The sequence below is a fragment of the Centruroides vittatus genome, unplaced genomic scaffold, assembly GCF_030686945.1.
Source record: "Centruroides vittatus isolate TY-2023 unplaced genomic scaffold, ASM3068694v2 scaffold_1519, whole genome shotgun sequence".
Classification (NCBI taxonomy): Eukaryota; Metazoa; Arthropoda; class Arachnida; order Scorpiones; family Buthidae; genus Centruroides; species Centruroides vittatus.
This window is the reverse complement of record NW_027122682.1, coordinates 1,043,851-1,066,231: the sequence shown is the minus strand read 5'-3', so window position 1 is coordinate 1,066,231 and position 22,381 is coordinate 1,043,851. Positions and strand designations below refer to the sequence as shown.

The 22,381-nt window shown below is 30.2% G+C and overlaps 2 protein-coding genes across 2 annotated transcripts in view; one reads left to right on the top strand and one right to left on the bottom strand.

Annotated features, from left to right (window-relative positions):
- LOC136987363 (N(G),N(G)-dimethylarginine dimethylaminohydrolase 1) overlaps positions 1–2,826 on the top strand; it is a 54,019-nt gene extending 51,193 nt beyond the window's left edge. The window contains exons 4-5 of the mRNA XM_067285095.1: positions 1,491–1,613; positions 2,650–2,826. Of these exons, the coding sequence (XP_067141196.1) occupies positions 1,491–1,613; positions 2,650–2,775 (249 nt within the window). The 3' untranslated portion in view covers positions 2,776–2,826. The remainder of the gene's footprint in view (positions 1–1,490; positions 1,614–2,649) is intronic.
- Positions 2,827–13,435: 10,609 nt separating this feature from the next.
- On the bottom strand, positions 13,436–20,797 carry eEFSec (eukaryotic translation elongation factor, selenocysteine-specific). Its single transcript, XM_067285094.1, has 7 exons — positions 20,511–20,797; positions 18,008–18,177; positions 17,846–17,935; positions 16,808–16,987; positions 15,554–15,637; positions 13,799–14,540; positions 13,436–13,695 (listed from the first exon to the last, which is right to left on the bottom strand). The coding sequence occupies exons 1-7, from the start codon at positions 20,779–20,781 to the stop codon at positions 13,553–13,555; spliced, it is 1,680 nt and encodes a 559-aa protein (XP_067141195.1). The 5' UTR covers positions 20,782–20,797; the 3' UTR covers positions 13,436–13,552.
- Positions 20,798–22,381: the final 1,584 nt, after the last annotated feature.

Here is a 22,381-nt window from a genome sequence, read left to right as displayed (position 1 = left end):
GCAATGAGCATGACTTATTTTCAGATTAGTAACAAGATTAAATTTACTCAATACGTAGTTAATCTGTCATTTTAAACAGTAACTCATGCAACAAACTCCAAACAAGATAAATTTAAAGTAATGTGTTTGTTTACTACATATAATTGCAATGACAAATGTGAAATGTAATATTTATTTTTTAATAGTTTCAAGTTACTATATTTTTACAAAAATATGTAGTTAGTTTATAAATTTGAATTTCAATTATAAAGAAATGTTTTCCTGGAGCGTTATTTAAAATATTTATAAAATAGATAAAAATTATAAACAGTGATAATTATTATTTTTAAATAAATATATTTCTAGTCATAATGATTTATTGTAGAGAAAGGATTATTTAATGTATTTTAGCTCTACAATAAAACTAGAGAAATGATTAGAATATAGAAAATTGATATAAAAATTACAGATTCTAATCATAAATTTTATGTATGTAATTTATTATACCTAACAAACTGAATGTAAATTAATACTGAAAAAACAAAAAAAGAATACAAAGCTTTGCAATATAGATCATTTTCTAACATCTATACATTAAAATGCCAATCACTTGATGCTTACTGTTAAATAAAGATTCCATCTTTTTGTTTCAATATTTTAACAATAAATCAATTTCCTTATTACAAGAGAAAAGTTAGTAATTGTTTTATTATTCTGTGTGTTTGAAGATGTTACATTCCATTTTTACTTTCTGCATAAAGGAAAAGCATTCCCATCTCATTTTAGTTTCACAAATAACCAATAGAGATTGTTCATATTTAGTTAGTAGAGTTGTTATGGTGCCATGAATGAGAATATGCTATATCTTGATGATCCATTGTTTTGTAAATTGCTCAATTGAATATTTTCAAATATTTCTTTTACAGACTAGAACTGTATTTCCATTAAATAAATGATAGTTTTTGTTTGAACTTATAATCATTACTTGTACTGACATGAACAACTTGAATATAAATTATAAGAATAAATTCTTAATAACTTTAAAGAATGAAGTAGTATCATAAAGCATAACAAATGCTATTGCACAGCACTTGCTATTATCAAAATGTAACATAAATTTGTATACATTTGCAGTTATTCAAACTGGTATGAACAATGTCAATAATTTATCACAGCATAATTAATCTACATAGACAAGAAATTTATTTAAACAAAGTTTATATTTTATAATTTCTCAATGTGAATCCCACATGTATTTTAAGCAAGAAAGGAAGAAATTATCATTTCTTGCTTAAACGTCAGATCGGCGTGACATCCAACCCTCGAGTCTCGATTATCTTACACATGTATTTTTGCAGACATCAATAAGATAGTTGGATTCTTGCCAAACATCTGGAAATATGTATTTTTATTTGAATCAATCTATATAACAATTGCATTTAAAATATTGTTTTCTATTTTTCTTATATATATATATTACAAGTGTACTAAATATTTTTATGTATATATAGCGGATAGCACGAGAAGCAACATTTCGTTATCAGACAGTTACAGTTCCAGATGATGAGGCATCAAATTGTTTGTTTGTCAATGGAACATTGATACATCCGGCAGAATTTCCAGAAAGTACAAAAGTAAGATTATTATTATTTACACACAAATTATTGTTTGAAAGATTAACACTTGAATTTAAGGCATAATTTTTTTTTTTTTTTAAATTGTTATATGACCATCAGATTATTAATTTTAAAATCTATCAACATAAAAATTTTCATTATAAGATAATTTAATAAATTATCAAATAATCCAAATTTTACAGTTATTTACATACGTGTGTGCGTGTGTAAAAACTTGTTTTATCTCATGTAATAAAATTTGTATTGTTTTAAAGGTTTAATCACAATTGGTAGTTTCAACCTTTTTAAGACTGTCATCAGATCTTTACAATATTACCTCAAGCATTTCTGGCTCCATATTTTTATCTGTATTAAATGCTTATTTCAGGTAGCCAACAGTTTTAAGTTTCCTTGAAGGAACAATTTTGTCCTGTTTTAGGACAGCTTCAACTTTCTAAAGAATGTTATTCACTATTCAAACTAAGTTTAAGCAATTGGTTACCTGAAATAAGCATTTAATACAGATATTGATCAGATTTTTACATCTTAATTTGTATAAAAATTATAAAACTCTTTCAGAAATTCTAATTGGATAAACATAATTTTACACTGTCAGATGTGGTAGCTGTATATACATAATGTGAATGAATGTCTCTCTAATCCAAATAAATAAATCTGGTAGACTTCCTCACAGCTATCAGGTTAGGTATTCCTTTATTGGAAATTACAATAAAGGAGTACCTAACCTGATAGCTGTGAGGAAGTCTACCGGATTTATTTATTCGGATTAAAGAGACATTCATTCACATAATTTTACAGTAGAGAATAGAGATTATCATATAAAGATTATACAGATGCTTATATATTAATCTGTGCATCATAATATGCACTTTTGGCTTTTTTTTAAAAGACTAAATATTTGATACTAATATGATTTGATTCAAACTTCATATTCCTGGCTTATTAAAAATATCTTAAATCTTTTATTTATATATAACAAGAGTGATTAATTTATGTTATTACTTTACTAATTTATACATGATTCTTTTAACAGGTTTTTGAAGGTAAAATAGATTTCAGCCATATGACACTAAGGACTTCCGAGTTATCAAAAGTTGGTGGCGCATTGACACGATGTTCCATTCTCATCAAGAAATCAAAATACATTAAGAAATTGTAAAATTAATGTTATAAACATTTTAATAATGATTATAAACATGAAAAATACTAATCATAATATGTGGCTTCCACTGTTTCATAAGCACTGCCTTTATCAAATTTTGCCTAAAGCTATCAATTAAAAACTGATCCACAAAAGCAATGTTTTACAGGGATGGGATAATGCGTGCAATGAAATTTTCATTTTGCCCTCTTTAATGTATTACATATATGCATTTTGTCGTATTATAATTAGAATTATTTTGTATATTAATCAGAATATCACAAATTCTATATCTGTGTGATTTTAAACTTAGTATCATTGCAATTATAAATTATTTTAAAAATTATATACAACATTTTTAAATTTTTACTTATGAATATTACTGAAATGTTAATTCAGTTCTTAACATTATTCTTATTTTTTTTTTTTTTTTTTTTTTTTTTTTTTTTTTACTTTTAATTCCAAGATGTTTAAATGAAAACAAAGCTCTGGATTCTGTTTGATTGTTGATATTATACATTTTGTAGTTTGCTGCCATTATATTATCATCTACAAAAAATATCAACAAACATCTACTAATATAACTTGCAACAAAATATAGTGTAGCTATTCCTAACAGGTTTACCTCATATCTAGTAGGACTTATTAAATTAATTAAAAGTTAGTTAATCAAAAATTTGTCTTGTTAACTGCACAAAATTTGAGTTGAAATTGTCAAGTATCTGATTATTTACCTATGTACTTTTTTTCTAATTAGTTTTGTAAACTTTTATTGATAATTTTGAAAAAGTATTATCATCATCATACAGTAGAATCCCAATTATCTAAGGTAACATAGACTGCAAGGGTATCTGGAATAATTAAACTTGGTTAACACAGAATGTTTGGTACAGAGTAGTTGAAAAACGATAGTTTTAAATAGATTACAGTTAATGTGAATTTAAAAAAAAAATAAATTTTGTTTTATCACCAGAGTAAATTTTTTAAAAAGATCCCCTTTCAAGTATTGCACATTCCCCAATCAAGTATTTATGATACAGATTGTCAACAAAGACAAGAAAATGTAGTATAGTACAAAACACTCTTCCACAATTCACCTCTGTTAATTGGGACTATACTGTATTTTTATGGTACTTGCTATTAAGTAGTTTATCTTTATTTTAACTTTTTTTTTACAATAATATAATCTTATATTTTTATTCATTTGGTTGTAGCATTCCAATATATTTTGCTATTGTTGATTGTTAACTATAAATTATTTTTGAATACATATGACTGTTATTTCATCATTCTTCCAAAGGCTATTTGAAATTATTAATTCATGTGCCTTTTTACTGGGACCGAACTAAAAATCATCAAACCATTATCAAAAAAAAAAATAGTATTATAACAATGTCTTCTAGTTATTTACAATTATTCCATATTACAAAATTAACATAGACTATCAAATTACAAATGAAAAGCAAGAAATGAAAAGTCTCTGCAGTGCTTCTTCCAGCAAATATTTTATTGCTTGATCAATTAAGGAATGACAGCACTGTGTTGCCTTGTGCTTTCCTTAGTATTATTATTATCTGTTTTAATATTTTTCATGTGTCTGTTCAGAAAATTAATTTGTAAAGTTGACACATGTAAATGTCATTTTTTTTTTTTTTTTGTGCATGTTTCAGTGTAAATGATTCTTGTTCATTTTCATTGTAGCAAGTCTGTGACGCTCGTATTAATTAAATGTGACATATAATGTCATTTATATATATAAATATTTGTCTATGTATTGTATATACTGTATATGCACATTATGTAAAGGCAAGAAATAAGTCTGTAAGTATTAATAAGAAAATATTAAGATATATTATCAGAATGGAATGCAATCATATAGCACTATATGCTTGATACAGTGCTTAACTAACCTGTATTTTCCTTAAGACATGCAGAAAATAAAACAACAGAATAACTATAAATATACTAACATTCCAATATCAAAATTCATAATAAAAATATGTATATGACGACAAAGTGGATGACGAAAATCATCATAATTTAAAACTAAACATCCATTTGTTATGTTAAAGACATTAAATATATATGAATATAATAATCAAAACTGTTTTATTATTTTCATGAATAATAAGCTCTGTTTCTAAATACAGTATAAGATAAACTTTTAGGTTTTTACAATTAAAAAGAAAAAAAAAAAAGATAAAATTCAAAAATTTCTTGTGATATTTCGACTACAAAAGTATTGCTCAGTAAAATGCTTATGTATTGCTAATTAACTAGCCATATTTGTTATAACACATTTCTATTTATCTCTTTCCATTATCGTTCTATCAAGCAGGTGCTGTAGTTTCTATATGATCCAAGAGAAACATCTGTTATCTCAGAAGTTTGTTTTTATTAAGGGTTGTATAGTATCAATAAGAGTTTAGGAAGTATTATTAATAATGTGCATTATTTTTTTGATAGCTTGTGCTTTTTGTTACAGACATCTGCCACAGTTCCTGAGTTATTACAAATAGTAAAATAACTATTGCAAAATTAGATTCATATAATGCATTTCTGGATAGCTGGTAGTTGCATTATGCATCATCTTTTGCAATAGTTCGTAAAAATCACAGCATAAATTATATTTCTAATATTTATTATTCAATACTTTCCTTTTTTTTTTTATCAATTATTATATAAAATGCATTACACTAGAATTGATGGAGTATTTTCAGCAATTTTTTTGACAGACATTCTTGTTAGTTAAATGAGGAAAGATTGATTGCGTTATAGGTGTTATTTTATACATTTGGCTAAAAATTTATTATAATTTGTAAATATATCGTTACAGAATTAATTCGGCTTTATTTTTGGCAAGGATATCTTTAGTTAACAATAGAAATATTCACTATAAATTTTATTTATTTATTTTTTTTTAAATTTTAGTTTAATTGATAGATTTATTCTGTTAAAATATGACATAAGTTTCTAAAATCTGTTACGATGTTGATAAAATAAAATGAGACATCATGAATAACTTTGCGTAAAATTTAGTTCGACGATGCATTCAAGCAAAATTACTTTTATCTAAACTGTCGATTGTTTCTTGCACTAAATATCCTATGATTTTTATATATACTGGTTATTTTACATTAGAATAATTCATTATATTTTTCTTAATGTTATTAGAATTAATGAATGACAGTCTAGAATTTGGATCAATAACATTGAAAATTTATGCTTGATAGCATCTTAATCATTGTTTAAAATTATATTTCTATAAAATGATAAATATTAATGATTTACAGAGATTCGATAGTAATTATCATCCGAGGTCATAAAATAATATTGTTAAATCAGAGAACTTGTGATACAGTTAATTAAATTTAAAAATTTTTGATGCAAATTGTTAATAATAAATTATATTGGCCAATCTTACTTAAACTGATTCTTTTTAGCAAAAATTTAGTCACGAAAATCGTATCAGTATTGTTTAAACATAAAATTTCTATAATTTCACATTAGACTAGATTGATTCTACAACTACGAAAGCTCAAGAAGTTCTTTTTTATTCATTGTAATAGTTTTTCAAAAAGTAGTTAAGGAACGAATTAATTAATTAACCAGAAACTAGTCATTAAATTCCGATTAGTACGTTAACCGAGCAAAGCTATCGTTTCTAAAGCCGATGTATTTTGTAAGAACTTGAACTCAATTCTAAGTTATTAATTTTAAAAATTTTGTGTAAACAGTATTATGACTTTTTTTAGATTTACTTTGTAAATCAGTCCAATTCTTCCTATATTTGATTGTTCTAAATTCGTCTGCTCATATTGAATTTGTAGTCAAATTTCTTACTTTGAATGTAATGTTGTGTTATAATATAGTAGTGGAATGTAGAAAATGCGTGTAAATTTTTAAAAAAGTTTTTTGTCATTTACAATTTTGCTCATTATTCAGATTAATAAACGGAATTATATTGTAACATTACGCTAACATTATTAGCATTGTCATAAATATTAATTTGTAAGCGTATTTTTTTTTATAAAGAGGGACAAAGGTGACATATTTGGCTGTTTGTAGTACAGAATTTGAATATATCTTATAATATTTGCTCATATTTGATTGCCTTCTTGTCCTTTCACTTGTAGATTATTGAAGCTGATGTTATAGTTTTCTATTGTCTCAATATCTATCAGGTAAGAAGGGAGGCAAATGTGGACAAATCTTATACCGTATGTCATCTTTGTTTCTAATTTTGGCTGCATATTTCATTAGTGTTCATTGATAAGTGCATGTGTTTTAGTTTGTTGCTAGATTAGTCCGATAACTTCTGCAGAATGAGTTATAAAATGTTTTAATAATAAAGATAGGGTACGTATATATATCCATTCATATATCATTAAAAACTTGTTTGAATATTTAAAAAAAAAAAAAAGTTGATTGAGGTTATATAATTCTTGTTATTTGTATTTGTGAGGATAGCATCTGTTCTGATTTAGGGTATCTCAGCACAGATAACGTCAGATATATTTGAATGAATGAAGTCTTTTTATTAATCTTAACTAATAGAATTTATATGCAGCATTAATGATGTTAATTCTTTATTGATGCTATTGATTTTATATATATAAATTTGTGGTTGATGTTAACTGTAGTTATATCTTTATAGTTATCAAATTATTTTTCACCCGTAAGCAAATTAATTTTTGCGGAAGAAATATTTTTTCACCAATTTGTACATTCATTACCGAGTAGCCACCAAGAATGCATTTTGTAAGCATAATTTTTTTTTTATAGAAAAAATGATACATTTATGATTTTATTAAAGGGGAGAGTCAACCAAATATGTTATTGTTAATTTTATTAAAATGCATTTTTTAAGTAAGTATTGGTTATTTAGAATAGTGTATGTACAAGACTCTTCCTTCCCTGGTTTAGTAAATCGATACTTTGAACCAATTAAATAGATCTTTCTTGCACTTAACACTATTCTCAATCTAATATAATGTATATTAAGAAATGAAATGTGAAATTCTTGTATTCTTTTGTACTTTGTGTATTTAATAAAATTAAAGTCTCAAATAATTTTTATATTAATTTTTTTTTTATCTTTATTTAAACTATTTACAGATATAAAAATTATAGTATTTTCTCTCGTGTTTGAATGCACTATGAACTATTGCAATAAATTACAGAGAAAGATATCGTTTTCAACTTTCAACGTGATTTTCAAGAAACTATATTATCAGGTGAAAAATTTAAATTTTTTACATTAAAGAATTGTTTTCTTTACACTAAATCATTCAAATATACAATTTCATAATATATATTAAACAATATACTATAATGAAATCACACATACTATTAAATACAAGGCAGATTCAATAAATATGGCTAGTAGCACACAACAATTTAGACAACTAAATCGCGATGGCAGATTTTCGTTAAACGCGTGGAAATTTTTCAAAGAAATAACCTCTACTAAGACTAATAAAAGAAATAGTGTGTGTACTATAGATTACCCCCTATGGAATTTCAGGACTTTGATTATATATTGGAACTCGGGTTGAAAATAGGGTCCAAAAATAGGGTACCGTTGAACTCAAGACGAGTTCAACGGTACCCTATTTTTGGACCGGAGACAAAAAATAAAAAAGTTATCATACTTTTTCACTTACCACACTTTTTTAATGCTCTCATGAAGACGGCACCATAGTTGCTAGTACTGCCATCTTGCGGTAAAGTCTGCAAACCATGACGTCGGACTACGGTCATCTCCCGGAGGGTTAAACACGCGATACGAGAGCGACGCGACTTCTGATCATCGTGCGATCGCCATTTTGGTTGAATGTTACTTATGGCAGCGAACATGGCGGCCCGACTGACCTCTCGTATGGGCGCCACCACACGCCGCCATGTGCTAAACTAGTGATCGATTCACGGTAGTTCTTGAACAAAGTAAAAAAGGGGGGAAATGTCTACTAAAGGCAATTTTAACGGCAAGCAACGGGACTCCCGATCGCGATAGCGAGGCCGACTTAGCGGAGAGCGACGCGACTCCCTATCATCGCGCGATCGCCGGAAAAAAGTATAAACTTTTTTATTTTTTGTCTCCAGTCCAAAAGTAGGGTATTGTTGAACTCGTCTGCACTAAATCGCGATGGCAGATTTTCGTTAAACGCGTGGAAATTTTTCAAAGAAATAACCTCTACTAAGACTAATAAAAGAAATAGGTATGCAGTTAAAAATATTAGAGAAGTTAAGGAATATGTATTAAAAAGTTAGTTATGTAAGGAAATTTTATAACTTTTGGAAAGTTTTGTAATAAAGTATAAAATTTGGATAATACCAGAAATGGGTAATAAAATTAAGTAATAGAAATAAGTGATCCCTCTTCTAGAGATGAAAAGACATTTTAGATATGTCAGCAGTGTATAAATTGAGTTGCACATGCAAAGAAAATTAAAAGTAAGATTGGAGATGCCATATGTTCTCTCAATGTCCTTGGTTTTTACAGCCTTTTTCCATGCAATGTATGATAAATAAAAATATTACATTTTAAGAGAGATTTGTATAAATGTAGGTTTAAATAACACAGAAAATACTAAAATCGGATAAGTTAGTTAATTTACATATGGGTATGGAGATGTCTCCTGATAAAAGAAGCAAATGTGCAGAAGTTGAGGATGTTAAAGAAAATTTGGTTATGGAAGGATCGTAAAACAAATGTTTTTTAGTCAGTGTATGTTTTTTTTAGTTTTATGCATATATGTGAATGTTTAATATTTTGTTAGTTCATTTTTATAGTTTTTATATGAAAAAATGTATAATAAGCACTTATAGGCTTGCAGGGAAATGTTAACTGTTTTGTAAAAAATGGATTTTAAATTGTTTCAGCCCAGTGTTTTATATTTTAATTGTTAATGTTGGCTGTATACATTGAAAAAAAATCATTCCCTCTTCAGCTACATCAGGGGTTCTCAAACTTTTTCGATCCATCGCCCCCTTTGTTCCATAAAGTTATACCCAACGCCCCCTAACCCATCAGTGACCCCAACTTTTGCCTTTGGTCACCGTTCAGTACCCTGCCTCCAGCGCCCCCTAGATTTACTCACCACCCACTTTGAGAACCCTGGGTCTACATCTATAACAAGTGTGATTAGTGTTTTGAACAAATTTATCTTTGTCTACTGATTAGAACAGACTAATAATGTAAGTTCCGTTGTATGAAGTCTTAGTGGAGGTTATTTTTCTGGGAAATTTCCACGTACATTTAAGGTTAGTAGCACTGCTAAAGAAAAGTAACATAGCACGATAGGTTGAGACTAATTATAGCGAGAGTATATGGTAATGCAGCCTTGACAATTATGTTCACTACAAAGTTTGCAAAAAAGTTTCCCATATTAAACTGCTCGGAACCGAATGGCAAGTTGAGTTGTTGTTGTTCAATTTTTGACAGCCAAAGACTAATATTACACTTACAAATTAATGCGATCCATTTCGAGTTGTAAGCACAATACGGACAGTCGTGTATGTTGTTGCAAAAAGCTTGCAAATTGATTAAAAAGTTTGAGGCTGAACAAACATAGACAATGAGCCATGAGATCAAGCTTTTTGCAGCAACATGCACAACACTCCATATTGTTGCATTCATCCTGCAATAGGTCTAATGTCTTCAGCTGTTAAAAATCGAATTACAAGTCACTGCAATTCTGATGCAGTTTGATATGGGCAAAGCTCTTTTGTAAACCACATAGTGGATGCAAATTCATTTGGCAGAGAGAACTATTAGTACGGGGCTGCATTACTGTACACTCTTTCACAGTGAATAAGGTTGAGATTAATAACAATGTTAATTTTCATTAACAGTGCTACTAACCTTATTTATCGAATATGCCTCATATACAGAAAAGTTTTTCATGTTCGTTACATATGAATAGCATAAATGTCATGACTAACTTGTGTACTCTTCAACATTTCTTTGAAATATAAGATGATTTAAATATTCTCAAAATATTCACATCATTGGGATTAACTAAATTATTAGTATTTGGGTGAAGGTCTAATAATTAAACATTAACAACACAGCAAATTTTAGCCAGTTGCACATCATTGTTATAGATTTTGTGTTCTTAATTAAACTGTTTTATTACTTAACATTATTTCTAAAATGGAAATAACTGAATGTGAAATGTATCATGGTGTATTTGGTGACAATTGGTCTGTAAGTAGTGATGTCACAGATATGTTTATTTTAGAAAACTTTTAATCATTCAAAAGATATTTGCGAGGCTTTCTTGAATTTTTCTATAATATGCAATGGAGTGGGTTTGTACAATAATACATAAATAAAAAGAAAGATAACATTCCTAAAAAAAGTTGAGAGAGAAGATCAAATCCAAATACAAGCATCGACGAGAATTATCACGAATAAGAGGTGCTTCAACTTAGCACCAATTTCAGAGATGAACAAATGAACTAGTCCAAAAAATACTAAATCAAACTTTGTTTCAAAATAAATGAGAGATATGCAAGCATTTTCAAACAGAAATTTTTCTCTGACAATTACTAGATATGAGAACAATAACAGCTTCTAACAGTTATATCAAAAATCAACAAGTCTGGAAACAACAATAAAAAGCAATTGCTCTTCATTTATATCTGGTATGTTATCAACAATTTATTCAAATAATTTTTGATTTGTTGTAATAGGCTGCCGCTTAGATATCATTTTGAATTTTATTTAATAAGTAATGAGATAAAAGAATGAGACAGTAAGAGAATACGACGAAGTTAAAGTAATTAGTCGGCAGTTACGAGCCCAAAAATAATTCCAGTTAATTATTATAAGTAAGGCCCATAACTTTAATGATATTGAAAACCATTATTAAATCATTAAGCTAAAAGAAAATTGTGGTATTCCAAACTTGGATTGTTAATAAAGTTACCGACTAATAAGGAACCTAAACGAGAATATTTCACTCCAGAATTTGCTAAAACGACCAGGCCAAACTTCTAACTTGGGTTAACACACGTTAAATAAAAAATATTTAAACCACTTGGTATCAGTTAATAATAAACAAATTTTGTAGTTTAGTCATTAATTTTAAAAATCAAACTTTATCGTCAAGAATGATATAATTAATAAATTATTCTCAAAATTCTCCAAAACAAGTAAAATCTTAAATTCTAGTCACGTGATTAACATTATGATTCAATATAATAACAATAAATTCACAGTCCTTTCAAACTTTTCTTCTATTTAAAATTTTTCCACTAAGTAATATAATGTATTCTTCATAGGCTATTTCAGTGTTTTTCAACCTGTGGGTCGCAAAGCCTTACACGGGGGGATCGCAGGTAAAAGAAAAAGACAAGTGTTTGTAGGTCCTACACTACAATAAAAAGAAAAAACCTTACTATTTGCAGGGCTCTTGCGACTTCTTTGCACAGTACAATTGGTTTTTAGATCGATAGTTAGGTCTCAACAGAAAGAAAATTAAATACGTAGTTTTTAAAATCACTGACATAGTTTTAATACGGCCCTAGGGTGTTGCCAGAATTTTTTAACTTGTAAAGGGGTCGCGTATTCAAGAAGGTTGAAAAACACTGGGCTATTTTAAAGTATATCAAATTTCACAAATTAATACCCAAGAAATAATTTGATTAATTAATTGGGTTTTTGTTTTTGTCATCGTAATATTACCTAACAGAAAATACAATAAAACCTTTGATTTTACAGAAAAAAAAATTTCCAACCTGTACGTCAAAGGTGAAAATAACAAAAAGAATTTAAAATTAATGGGATCTTTTTATATGTCATCAAATTAACGGTTATTTTTTCAAATTCAATCGTCGTCACTGTTAAATACAATTAACAGATATTTTTTGGAAAATACGCTTTATTTTGATTTGGATTGTATACTCGTTTATCTCCGAACTATAGCGAGTATATAAACAATAATACATTACAGAAAACATTCTTGTGAAATTAACTTCTCGTAATTTTAATTACGTAAGTAAAAACAAATAGGTTTTTGAATGCATGTTAAAAAAGTGACGATTGTATTACATAATGGGCACCCCATAATCCAAATTAGTCCATTAAATCGAGGTTTTACTGTATACAGAATTTTTATTAATTTTTTTTCCCATGTTTCTATTATCTATTGGAACATTTAATAAATGAGTAACCAAAGATATTTTCCCTGATTAAAAACTGAGCAAGATTTCGATACAAGTTCTATACTTCTATTAGAAAATAAGCCAGTCGTAAATTTGTTGTTGGAGGAAACGTTAAAAAATAACACTAATTCAAACAATGGTTTATAATTTTTTTTTTAATTAATTAATATTTGTGAGCTGTTGATAATTATCAATAGCATATATTATTGTTTAATTAAAAGATAACTATCTATATTTTATTTGATTATTAATAGTTGTATATACAATTAACAATAATCAAATTAGTATTTACACGTTTCATTGGCTTTCCAAAATGTCAAGCTGTCCCATTTCTCAACCTTTTTCTTGTCGCAGATTCGTAAAATTATCTATTTGATGTGTAGAGTTATGTATGTTACATACAATAAGTAACCATAAAGTATTATGTAAATGTCACCTTAATCAATTGTGCCAGTGTTGCTACGGTCGAATAGTTTTCTGCGATCCGCAGTTCAGAAACACTGCATTACGGCATATATTTTTTTTTTAAATTTTGCTCAACAATTTTGATATATAAAATTACATTTTGGCATTTAATAATAATTTCTTTTAGAGAAATTTGTATCCAATTTTAAATTGTTTTCTAAGAAGTTTGAATCATTTTCTTCTGAGGATCGTACACGTACCGTTTAAATGTCAAGATGATTTGTACTTGTTCGCATTCGGTTTCTTTATTTTTCTTCTTATTGGTAGACAATAAGGCGGCAGTTGTGCTTTTCAGTCCGACTAGAATAAAATATATAAAATGACAAAAAATTTAAAATACAATTGAAATACAGTATTATTTGTCTGTATTTGAAATACAGTAAAATTTTACTTTTCAGCTCACCCGGTATTCTAATTTTCACTTTTCCGCTCTGTCCGAAGCCTCCTTCAATCGCTCCCTCTTCGCCGGTCGACAGAGAAACTTTTAAACCGACAAAATTCTGAATGTTTGTTTCTTTTTTGAATAAAGATCGTCCGATGACTTCGTAGTCATTAACCATTCTTTCCACGAAACCCTTTTTCTCTTTCGTCTTGTATACTTTTAGCGTAGGTAAAACTGCATCCGCTATCTGTTTGGTACCGAATATCTCCAAAACGTAGCCGTAAAATGCCAGTCGGCACACGTTAGCATGGATGTCCGTATCTAGCTTGGATCCGATCAGTAGGCACTTCTTGCTGAGGATGACCGGTTTTTCGAATTCGAGTAACGCGAACTGAACCGAAGGCATCGATCCGGGATTTTCTTCGTCTTTATCAATTTTTAAATGAGAACTATTTGAATATAGCTCACTTTGATAAGTGTATTCTCTCTGAAAATCGAGAGAGGAAAGAGATTTAACGTCGACTTTCGGAGTGTCCGCACCCGGTTCGTGGAGACCAAAAAATGTCGTTTTTGCCATGACCGTGTCGTGCAAGATCGTGACGTGAAATTTGGCTTTAGTTGCACAGGTTCCTTTGTAATAAGGAATTTTCTCTACCGCTGCTACAACTGCATGAGTTAAAGACAAGTGACCGGGCGTGCACACTATACTACGTTCTAATTGTTTTGGATCGAACTGTGTTACGCACATTCCAATTCTGTCTCCCTAAATAAAAACAGAAATTAAGTGTTTGATATTTAAAAACATTTGCTCTCTGTTGCATGTTATATTTTTAAATTTCTAACCAATAAAAAATGTAAAAATTAAATTCAAATCGGACTTGGAGCACATTTTAGTGAAGAAATACTAAAGATGCTCTTTAACAAACAAAAAGAATTCAACAAAATATAATTTTTATTATAAATATTAAGATTAGTAACATTTATTAATTGTAAGCATTGTTTTTGAAATACAGGTATACCTCGAGTTACGCCGTTCTCGATTATACGTCGTTTGTCAAAAAAGTATATGGAAAAATAAAAATCAAGTTTAAGTCATTTTATTCGACTTTACATCCGTCCACCACAAATATTGAAGTTGTAATATCACTAGAAAAGCGTTAAAAGCACATAAAAATATGTACAGTACATTTACAATAAATATTAATATAATCACCATAAATCCTGGAGAACAAAACATGAAAACATCTGTGTTTCTGTGTTGTAGTCTTATTTAGTGGTCTTTAAGTGCTCATTATTGGTGTTTTCCACCGTAGTTTCGACTTACGTCGCCTCTCCTGGAACCAATTACTGATGTAAGGCGCAAGGTATACCTGTATAGATCAGTAGAGCATCGTTTATCCAAATCAATCGGGGACTGGGGTTGTTCGGATAACTGATTATGTATGAAAAAATATATTAACCTATCCCACATTGAAGTTTCTTTCCATTGCATGTCACTTTGTGTTGAATTTTTGTCGAGGTTAAGCCTAATGTAAATTTTTTTAAATAATAATCGTGGCTATTGTATCATTAAAAATTATTTCTTTATTTTGTACAAACAAAATAAATATATTGAAAAATATAAAAACACAAAAATTATATTTTGGAAGTTAAACTAGTATCAAAAACGTTCGATTCAGCACGACACAGTCCGACCGACATTTCGGTCGATTGGCTTTCGGATAAATGACGCTCTACTGTATCTAATAAATAAACAATACCGAATTTTAAATATACCTGAATTGCCTTTTCTACGGGTTTTCTAAACATCTGGATGCTCTTTAATTTCTTGGTTAGCTTCAATGATGGTATTTCTACACTCTATTTGTAAAAATATGAATATTTTTATAAAATCTTATTTTATTTTAAATATTTTTCTAGAAAATAATAATATATTTTGTTATTAAAAATAGCTGTAGTAAATAGATAGTTCTCGTTCGTGTTTTTGGATGTTATGCGATGGCCGAGGTCGGCTCGCCGTTCGGATTTGAGTCTGTATCGAGGCCTCGGAAGTTTTTACGAATAATTTGGCCCATTTTTACGTAACTGTTATTTTGGGCCCGGTCGAATCAATGATTGACTCAGAAAGATGCAGTCTTAATGCCTGTAGAACAGATTTTATGAAAACTGTTTACATGATTAAAAACTATTTTCTTGAAAGTATCATACGAACTATTTAAATTGAGATAAACTTCTTGATCGCTTGTCAGTAATTTGTTTTGTCAAAACCGTGTCTTCTTTTTCTTGTTTTGTTTGGTGTCACGACTCGGTGAATTTACAGATGCTTGGCAAATTCATCTATTTAATCCATAATCTTTACAGAGATGCATTTCGGGCTTTCGCCCCTCTTCAGTCTGTTACTTAATATACATACATTGTATCTGGTGGGCATCCGTCTGGCACCTTCCGCACTACCTCCCGCATGTCTCATGAGAGGGAGAAGTTACATGCTGTGAGACATGCGGGGGAAGCAGTCAAGTTAGCAGGGAGGGGAAAGTAAGTGAGAACACGTAGTGCGGAAGGTGCCGGACGGATGCCCACCAGATACAATGTATGTATATTACATAACGGACTGAAGAGGGGCGAAAGCCCAAAACGCATCTCTGTAAAGATTATGGATTAAATAGATAAATTTGCCAAGTATCTATAAATTCACCAAGTCGTGACACCAAACAAAACAAGATCAACAAGTGTTAAAATAATTTTTCAAGTTAAATGCACCAACTGATATAGCATTTCTTTTAATAACACTATATAAATTTATATAAACTAAATGAAAAATGTTTAAATCTTAAACCATTGTAATGATACTGATCTACCAATTCGACTATTTAAATTTGCATTGTGACCGAACCTATTGATCGGTATTAACTTTATTCCCACCATGCAGATACTAATGTTTCAATTACATAATCTCTACCCTAAATATCATCTACATTAATATTTATTTGAAAATTTAAAAATTCTTTAAAAGATTAAACGAAGTCTTACGCTGTTAACGGCTACGCTTCCTTGAATTACGGTGCCCGTCATTACGGTTCCCTGTCCTCGAATCGAAAAACAGTGATCCACTGCAAACATAAAAGGACCTTCTGCACTTCTTTTAGGAACAAAAACATGTTCACATAATAAATTAATAAGTTCTTTCACTCCTATTGGTTCTGAATTTTCCTGTATAAAAATATTTATAGTTTTTTTTTGCATTTATACTTTTGAAAATTAAATATTTTAGTCAATTTTATATCATTATTTTGATGAAAAATTGTTTTATCAAAACAGAGATTGTACGATCCATTTGTAATAATATATTATATGGCCGACTTAATTTATCGTCTTTACACATACTCGAGGGTCGGAGAAATAGGATTTCCGGATCCGCAAAGTTAAGCTGACAGCCGAAGTATGAGACGGCAGCATAAACGTCCACCTCTAGTCAAAAGAATTGTATATTTTGTATCAAAAGTTGCCGATAAATAGAATCTACATCGGGTCCCATCTTTGTTGTTTAAATAAAGTAAGAAAGAACATCAAAACTGTTCCAATATTAACCAATTATATCATTTTTCTCTGTACTTATTTAATAATAATCGTGTTAAAATGACGGAAATGGAATCCCAAAGATGTCGGAATCGTCATCTTTATCATCCAACAAATCAAAGGAAGGGGAAGAAGATAGCAAAAACTCAAAAGAGGTCACTTAGTCTAAGAATGACGACGATAAATTACGTGTTTAATGCAGTTTATGCATTGTTAATATATTCTTTTATTCGATCAACTACATACAATCTCTACCGAAGGTAATTAAATATGACAGAGATGTTAGTTTTTTTCCAGTTTAATAAAGTTGTATGTAATTGACCGAGTGATCTACCGAAGCAGTTACTTTACAAATCACTCAATTTTGTATATAAAATTGAAAATAAAATAAAAATTACAAATAGAGAAGTACAAATAATAAAATAAGAGATGATAAAACATTCGGAAAGACTAAAATTTAAGAATATGATTTATTAACGAGAATTTTTATACTTCGGTTCCACCGGGTTTTGCGGCAACTGCAACCACGGGAACGTTCTCAAACGTAGTTTTCTCCAAAACTTTTTGAATTTTCTTCGTCATCTTAAATACAGTAAAAAAAGAAATTATACGAAAATCGTAAAGTTTTAAAAAAATAATAATAATCGGTATTACCTTCTCGATAACAGACTTTCTTTTCTCTACCGCTATTAAATCTAATTTGTTAAGTACTACAATCATTTTGTTACAAGTAATTTCGCCTATTACTAAGCATTCCGCAGTTTGCGTCTGCATTCCTTTTGTTATATCCACAATTAACATCATTAAATCGATGATCTGGGCACCTGAAATTTAAAACTGAAATTATTAAATGCTAAATTAATGCAAAAGAATAAAATATGTCGACAAACTGAAGTATATTTTTCACTTCCATAAGAATAATTCTATAAAATTTTTATCATCGTCTCTTTTCGCTAAAACATGACTGCAAAATGTAAAAAGTTGTTTAAAGAATGACGTGGATATTATATAACAACACTCGGCACACCTTTCCCGTCCGTGGCGGAGCCTGGTCAAACCCACTAAAGACCATCTGGGGTGACAGAGAGGACAAATAGCCCATTAAAGATTCCTAACGCTCCTCACCCGAATTCAAATCCGAGAAATCGAGGTTTGAGTCCGGTAATTAAATGCTTAAGTTAGTAACTATTCAGTTATTAGTTGGCTGCCTTATTTGTAGGAGAAACGGTCACGAGTTACTCGGCACCTCTCTACCTGCGTTACACCGAAAAGATAGTGTTATTTCTGTCAGCATTTTAAATTGTTTGCCTATCTTCTGTGACAAACTGTTGACAAATTAGTGAAAATTAGCTAGAATAGCCAATCACCAAAATGATAATGGATTCTACTGGATACGAAGCAAACAATAATAAACATTTTTAATCCATACAGCATTTGTTGAGCAAACTAATCATTCAACCGTTGCCAAAACAGTTAACGTGCAATGCATATTTTCTGCCTAGCACAGATCTAATTTATTTTGTAACGGGTGCGGCACCCTACGTGACGAAAGTAGGAGAGGCGTCAAACGATTTTTCTCTGAAAATGCTTCATATTATGCCCAAATATCATGCATTAAATCGTGCCTACGAAAAAGTACGTGAATGTTTTTAAGAATTCTAATAATAAAGAATAATGGCAGCGATCTAATGTTTACAAATACAGATTATCTTTAATCTAGTAGTTATAGAAGAGTCTGATGATGTTTAATCTTTAAATGTTTTCAGGCTCGCCTGTCCGAGCAAGGTGTGAACCCACAACCAAACTCTGTGTTCACGGTACAAAGACCGCTTGGCCACTGGCGGGCCCAAACCTTGCCTTGGCAGGAAATATAGATAAGTGACAGATCAAGTGTGACATTAGCAGTCGGTGTTCTTGTTGGTTGTCTAAAAATTGATGACAAAAATGACAGGGAGTGGCTAGTCAAAAAGGACTTAAAATTAGTGACATCATATTTGGATGACACTTATACAATCAAACTCATTAATACAAAGTTGAAAGGACTTAAAATTGTCATTTTGTATTAACTGAACTCCTTAACATTGAAATGCCTATCCATTCATCCACAGGACTGCAAATCTAGTTTACATTAATGCAGACTTTATGTAAACCGATAATGTAATAACTGCACATGCCAAATAGTTAAATCTACGAATATTTTTTTACAAGAGCAGTTCAATTTCTTTCCAAGATTTCAGTAATGGCAATGGAACTGTATGTATCATTTAGTCCCAATTTATGTTTCTTTTCCTAGGGATTTCTATCTGTGCTGACACTTCATCCATTGTTTAAGCTATAACACCAGTCTTTTGAAACGACTTGGGAAATTCTGGATTACCTAGCTTAGAGTCTGGATATGTCACCACGAAATCACCACTGGTTTGGCCTTTTGAAGGAAGCCTCAGAAATTTCACTAATCGCAAAAGAATCTCCCCGTCTCAGGAGACGAGATCCGCCAAGCACGCCGAAGCCAAACGACTTCCATTCTGCAGTCACAGCATCGTTGCCGAAATAACGAGGAGTGTCGGCACGCAATACCTAGAAAATAAAACGCAATGCTCCCTAACATATTCCTTAGTTCCACTGCCATTATCGATATTCCGGAACGTTGAATAACCACACTCGTATATTATGCAACAGTCCAAAACTCAGTTAATCACTGTAAAGACCAAATTGCTACCTTACTTTCTACTAATTCTGTAAAACAAAACTCCATAGTCCCACATTCAGTTTTGGTTAATGTTACCCTAGGTATCTAAGATGGCGGCTCGTCTTCGATCCCAGCAATTAGACGACAGGGAAAAGTGGGGACACACGTTCTAACCTAACCTATTCTCAGTTACTTATTCTAATCTTTTTCATCTTTTTTTCTTTATTATGTACAGAGATAAGTACACAAATCCGGTACCGCATATGCACAACCGGGTGCCTATTCTAATAAATTACCATAATTATTAGCAACCAAATTATTAGAATAGGTTAGGTTAGGTTATTCTGTCTTCTGATTGCTGGGATCGGAGACGAGCCGCCATCTTTGATACCTAAGGTAACATTAACCTGTTTAAAAAGTTTGATTAACTGACTTTTGGGCCACCCTTACATTAAATAATTAAATAACCTCCAATAATAGTTCTAATAAGAGACGCATGTCCAGGGCAATCCACTAAAGTAAACTGGAGAGTATCGAATTGAGAACGAAGATGTTGAGGTAAAGGTGCACAAAACGACGAGAAACCTAAATCGATGGTAATTCCTCGTTCTTGACTTTGTGGATTCTTATCAAAAGACGCCGTGCTGGCTATCGTACTTAAAGCTTTAGCTAAAGTCGTTTTACCACTGTCTACGTGACCGAGAACACCCACATTGATGTTCAACACGGACGGCGCCATGTTGTAAACAATGGTATTCGACTCCCCCTGGTGGCAATTTACTACTAAAGCGTTTTATTTATAAAGACAAAAAGAAAAAAATCTAAAATTAACTTCAGATGCAAAATAAATTCTTATTTAATATTCAATGACGTTTTACTTAAATATATATATACATACATATATAATGCTAATAACGAGTACAATCTTCACCCCATTCGAAATACGACAAAGGCAATGGCACATTCGGCACCCCTAAAGTAAAAGGAAATAAAACACTGAATTCGCATTAAAAATTTTTTATTTATTCGACTCGGTTCCCCGAGATTAAATCTTAAGTGCGCCACTGGACACCTGATTTTACCAAGTTTGTTTTAAACATGCGACTCAAAAAGTCTCAAAATGGCGGCTCCAGTACTCGTGTCATGACCTTCTTATACAGACCTTAGATCCTACTACCTTTAATCACAGTATTAATGCCCCTAATATAAAAATACACTAAGGTCCCTTGAGTTCAAAACATAAAAATCTTGGAGGGAGCGATCATTTTTTACAGAGAATCGCCATACTTTTCCTCTGTTATATATAATATCCGGGAAAGTAAAAATAAGTATTCAAAACATGCAGGAAACTGTTCTTTTAACGTTTAAAGATTATCATTATTTTACAAAATACTTAAAGATGGGACGATAATTTTTATTTTTAATTTTTTTAGTATTTTCCTTTTCTTTTTATTTTCCTCGTGAGATAGGGAAAAAAATGACTGCTTTGAAATTTACATAACCCTATCGATAAAAATGATATAACTTAATTATATAAACATAGCGTTCCAGTTGAATAATAATGTGACAAGATATTAAGACGATTGGCCTCCCTGAAAATAGTACAAGTAAATTTAATTGATATAAATTGATAAATTTTAAAATGAGACTTTTAAAACTCTTTTCGCCCAGTGGACACTAAAAGGATCCTTTTCAGCAACCATTATGGATTCGTCCAGGATCACGATGGACGCCATTTTGGTTCGGTGGATGGCCACATTAAGTGAGAAATTAATAAAATAAGTTTTTAAAATTTTACGGAAATTTTTTTATAAAAGAAATAGAAAATATAAAGATAACACTAAGGACGAATCATACCTATTAAGTGTTGAACCTCGAAAATTTTACATGGTTAAACTTTATGAGGTTTCGACTCAACGATTTTTAATGAATAATCTTACCAGAAGTTGTTGTTCTGTTCTTCTTCATCACTCGCTTCATTGTGAATTATTATGGAGCCCTCTTCTTCACTACGTGGCCATTCCATTCTCAATCGAACACACGATGACTTTGTTCAGAGGGGGAACTTGCCCCCTTCCTGGGAGAGTAAAAAATTTCACAAATTATAATAGTAAAGGTGATTGATATACATAATCTTAATCCTCGACCATAAAACTCTTTGATGAAGTACTGTATTGTTTAATTTACTAGTGAAAAACCTAAAAAATTAAATAATTAAATAAAAATTTCTTGATATACCGAGGTTGAAGCTGAAGTTTTAAACGCGAAAACGTGTACGTCGGACGTTCGGGGTCGCTTTCCTGTAAGCCTAGAAGTTTGACAATGGCGTTTGGAAAGTC

Coding starts and splice junctions, on each gene's coding strand:
- eEFSec (XM_067285094.1), bottom strand. CDS start 20,781: ATGGCGCCGTCCGTGTTGAACATCAATGTGGGTGTTCTCGGTCACGTA. Junction 18,178..20,510: donor TATTAGAACTATTATTGGAG/GTTATTTAATTA, acceptor TTTAAATTTCAG/GTGCCCAGATCATCGATTTA. Junction 15,638..16,807: donor GAAGCGTAGCCGTTAACAGC/GTAAGACTTCGT, acceptor TTTTACAAATAG/AGTGTAGAAATACCATCATT.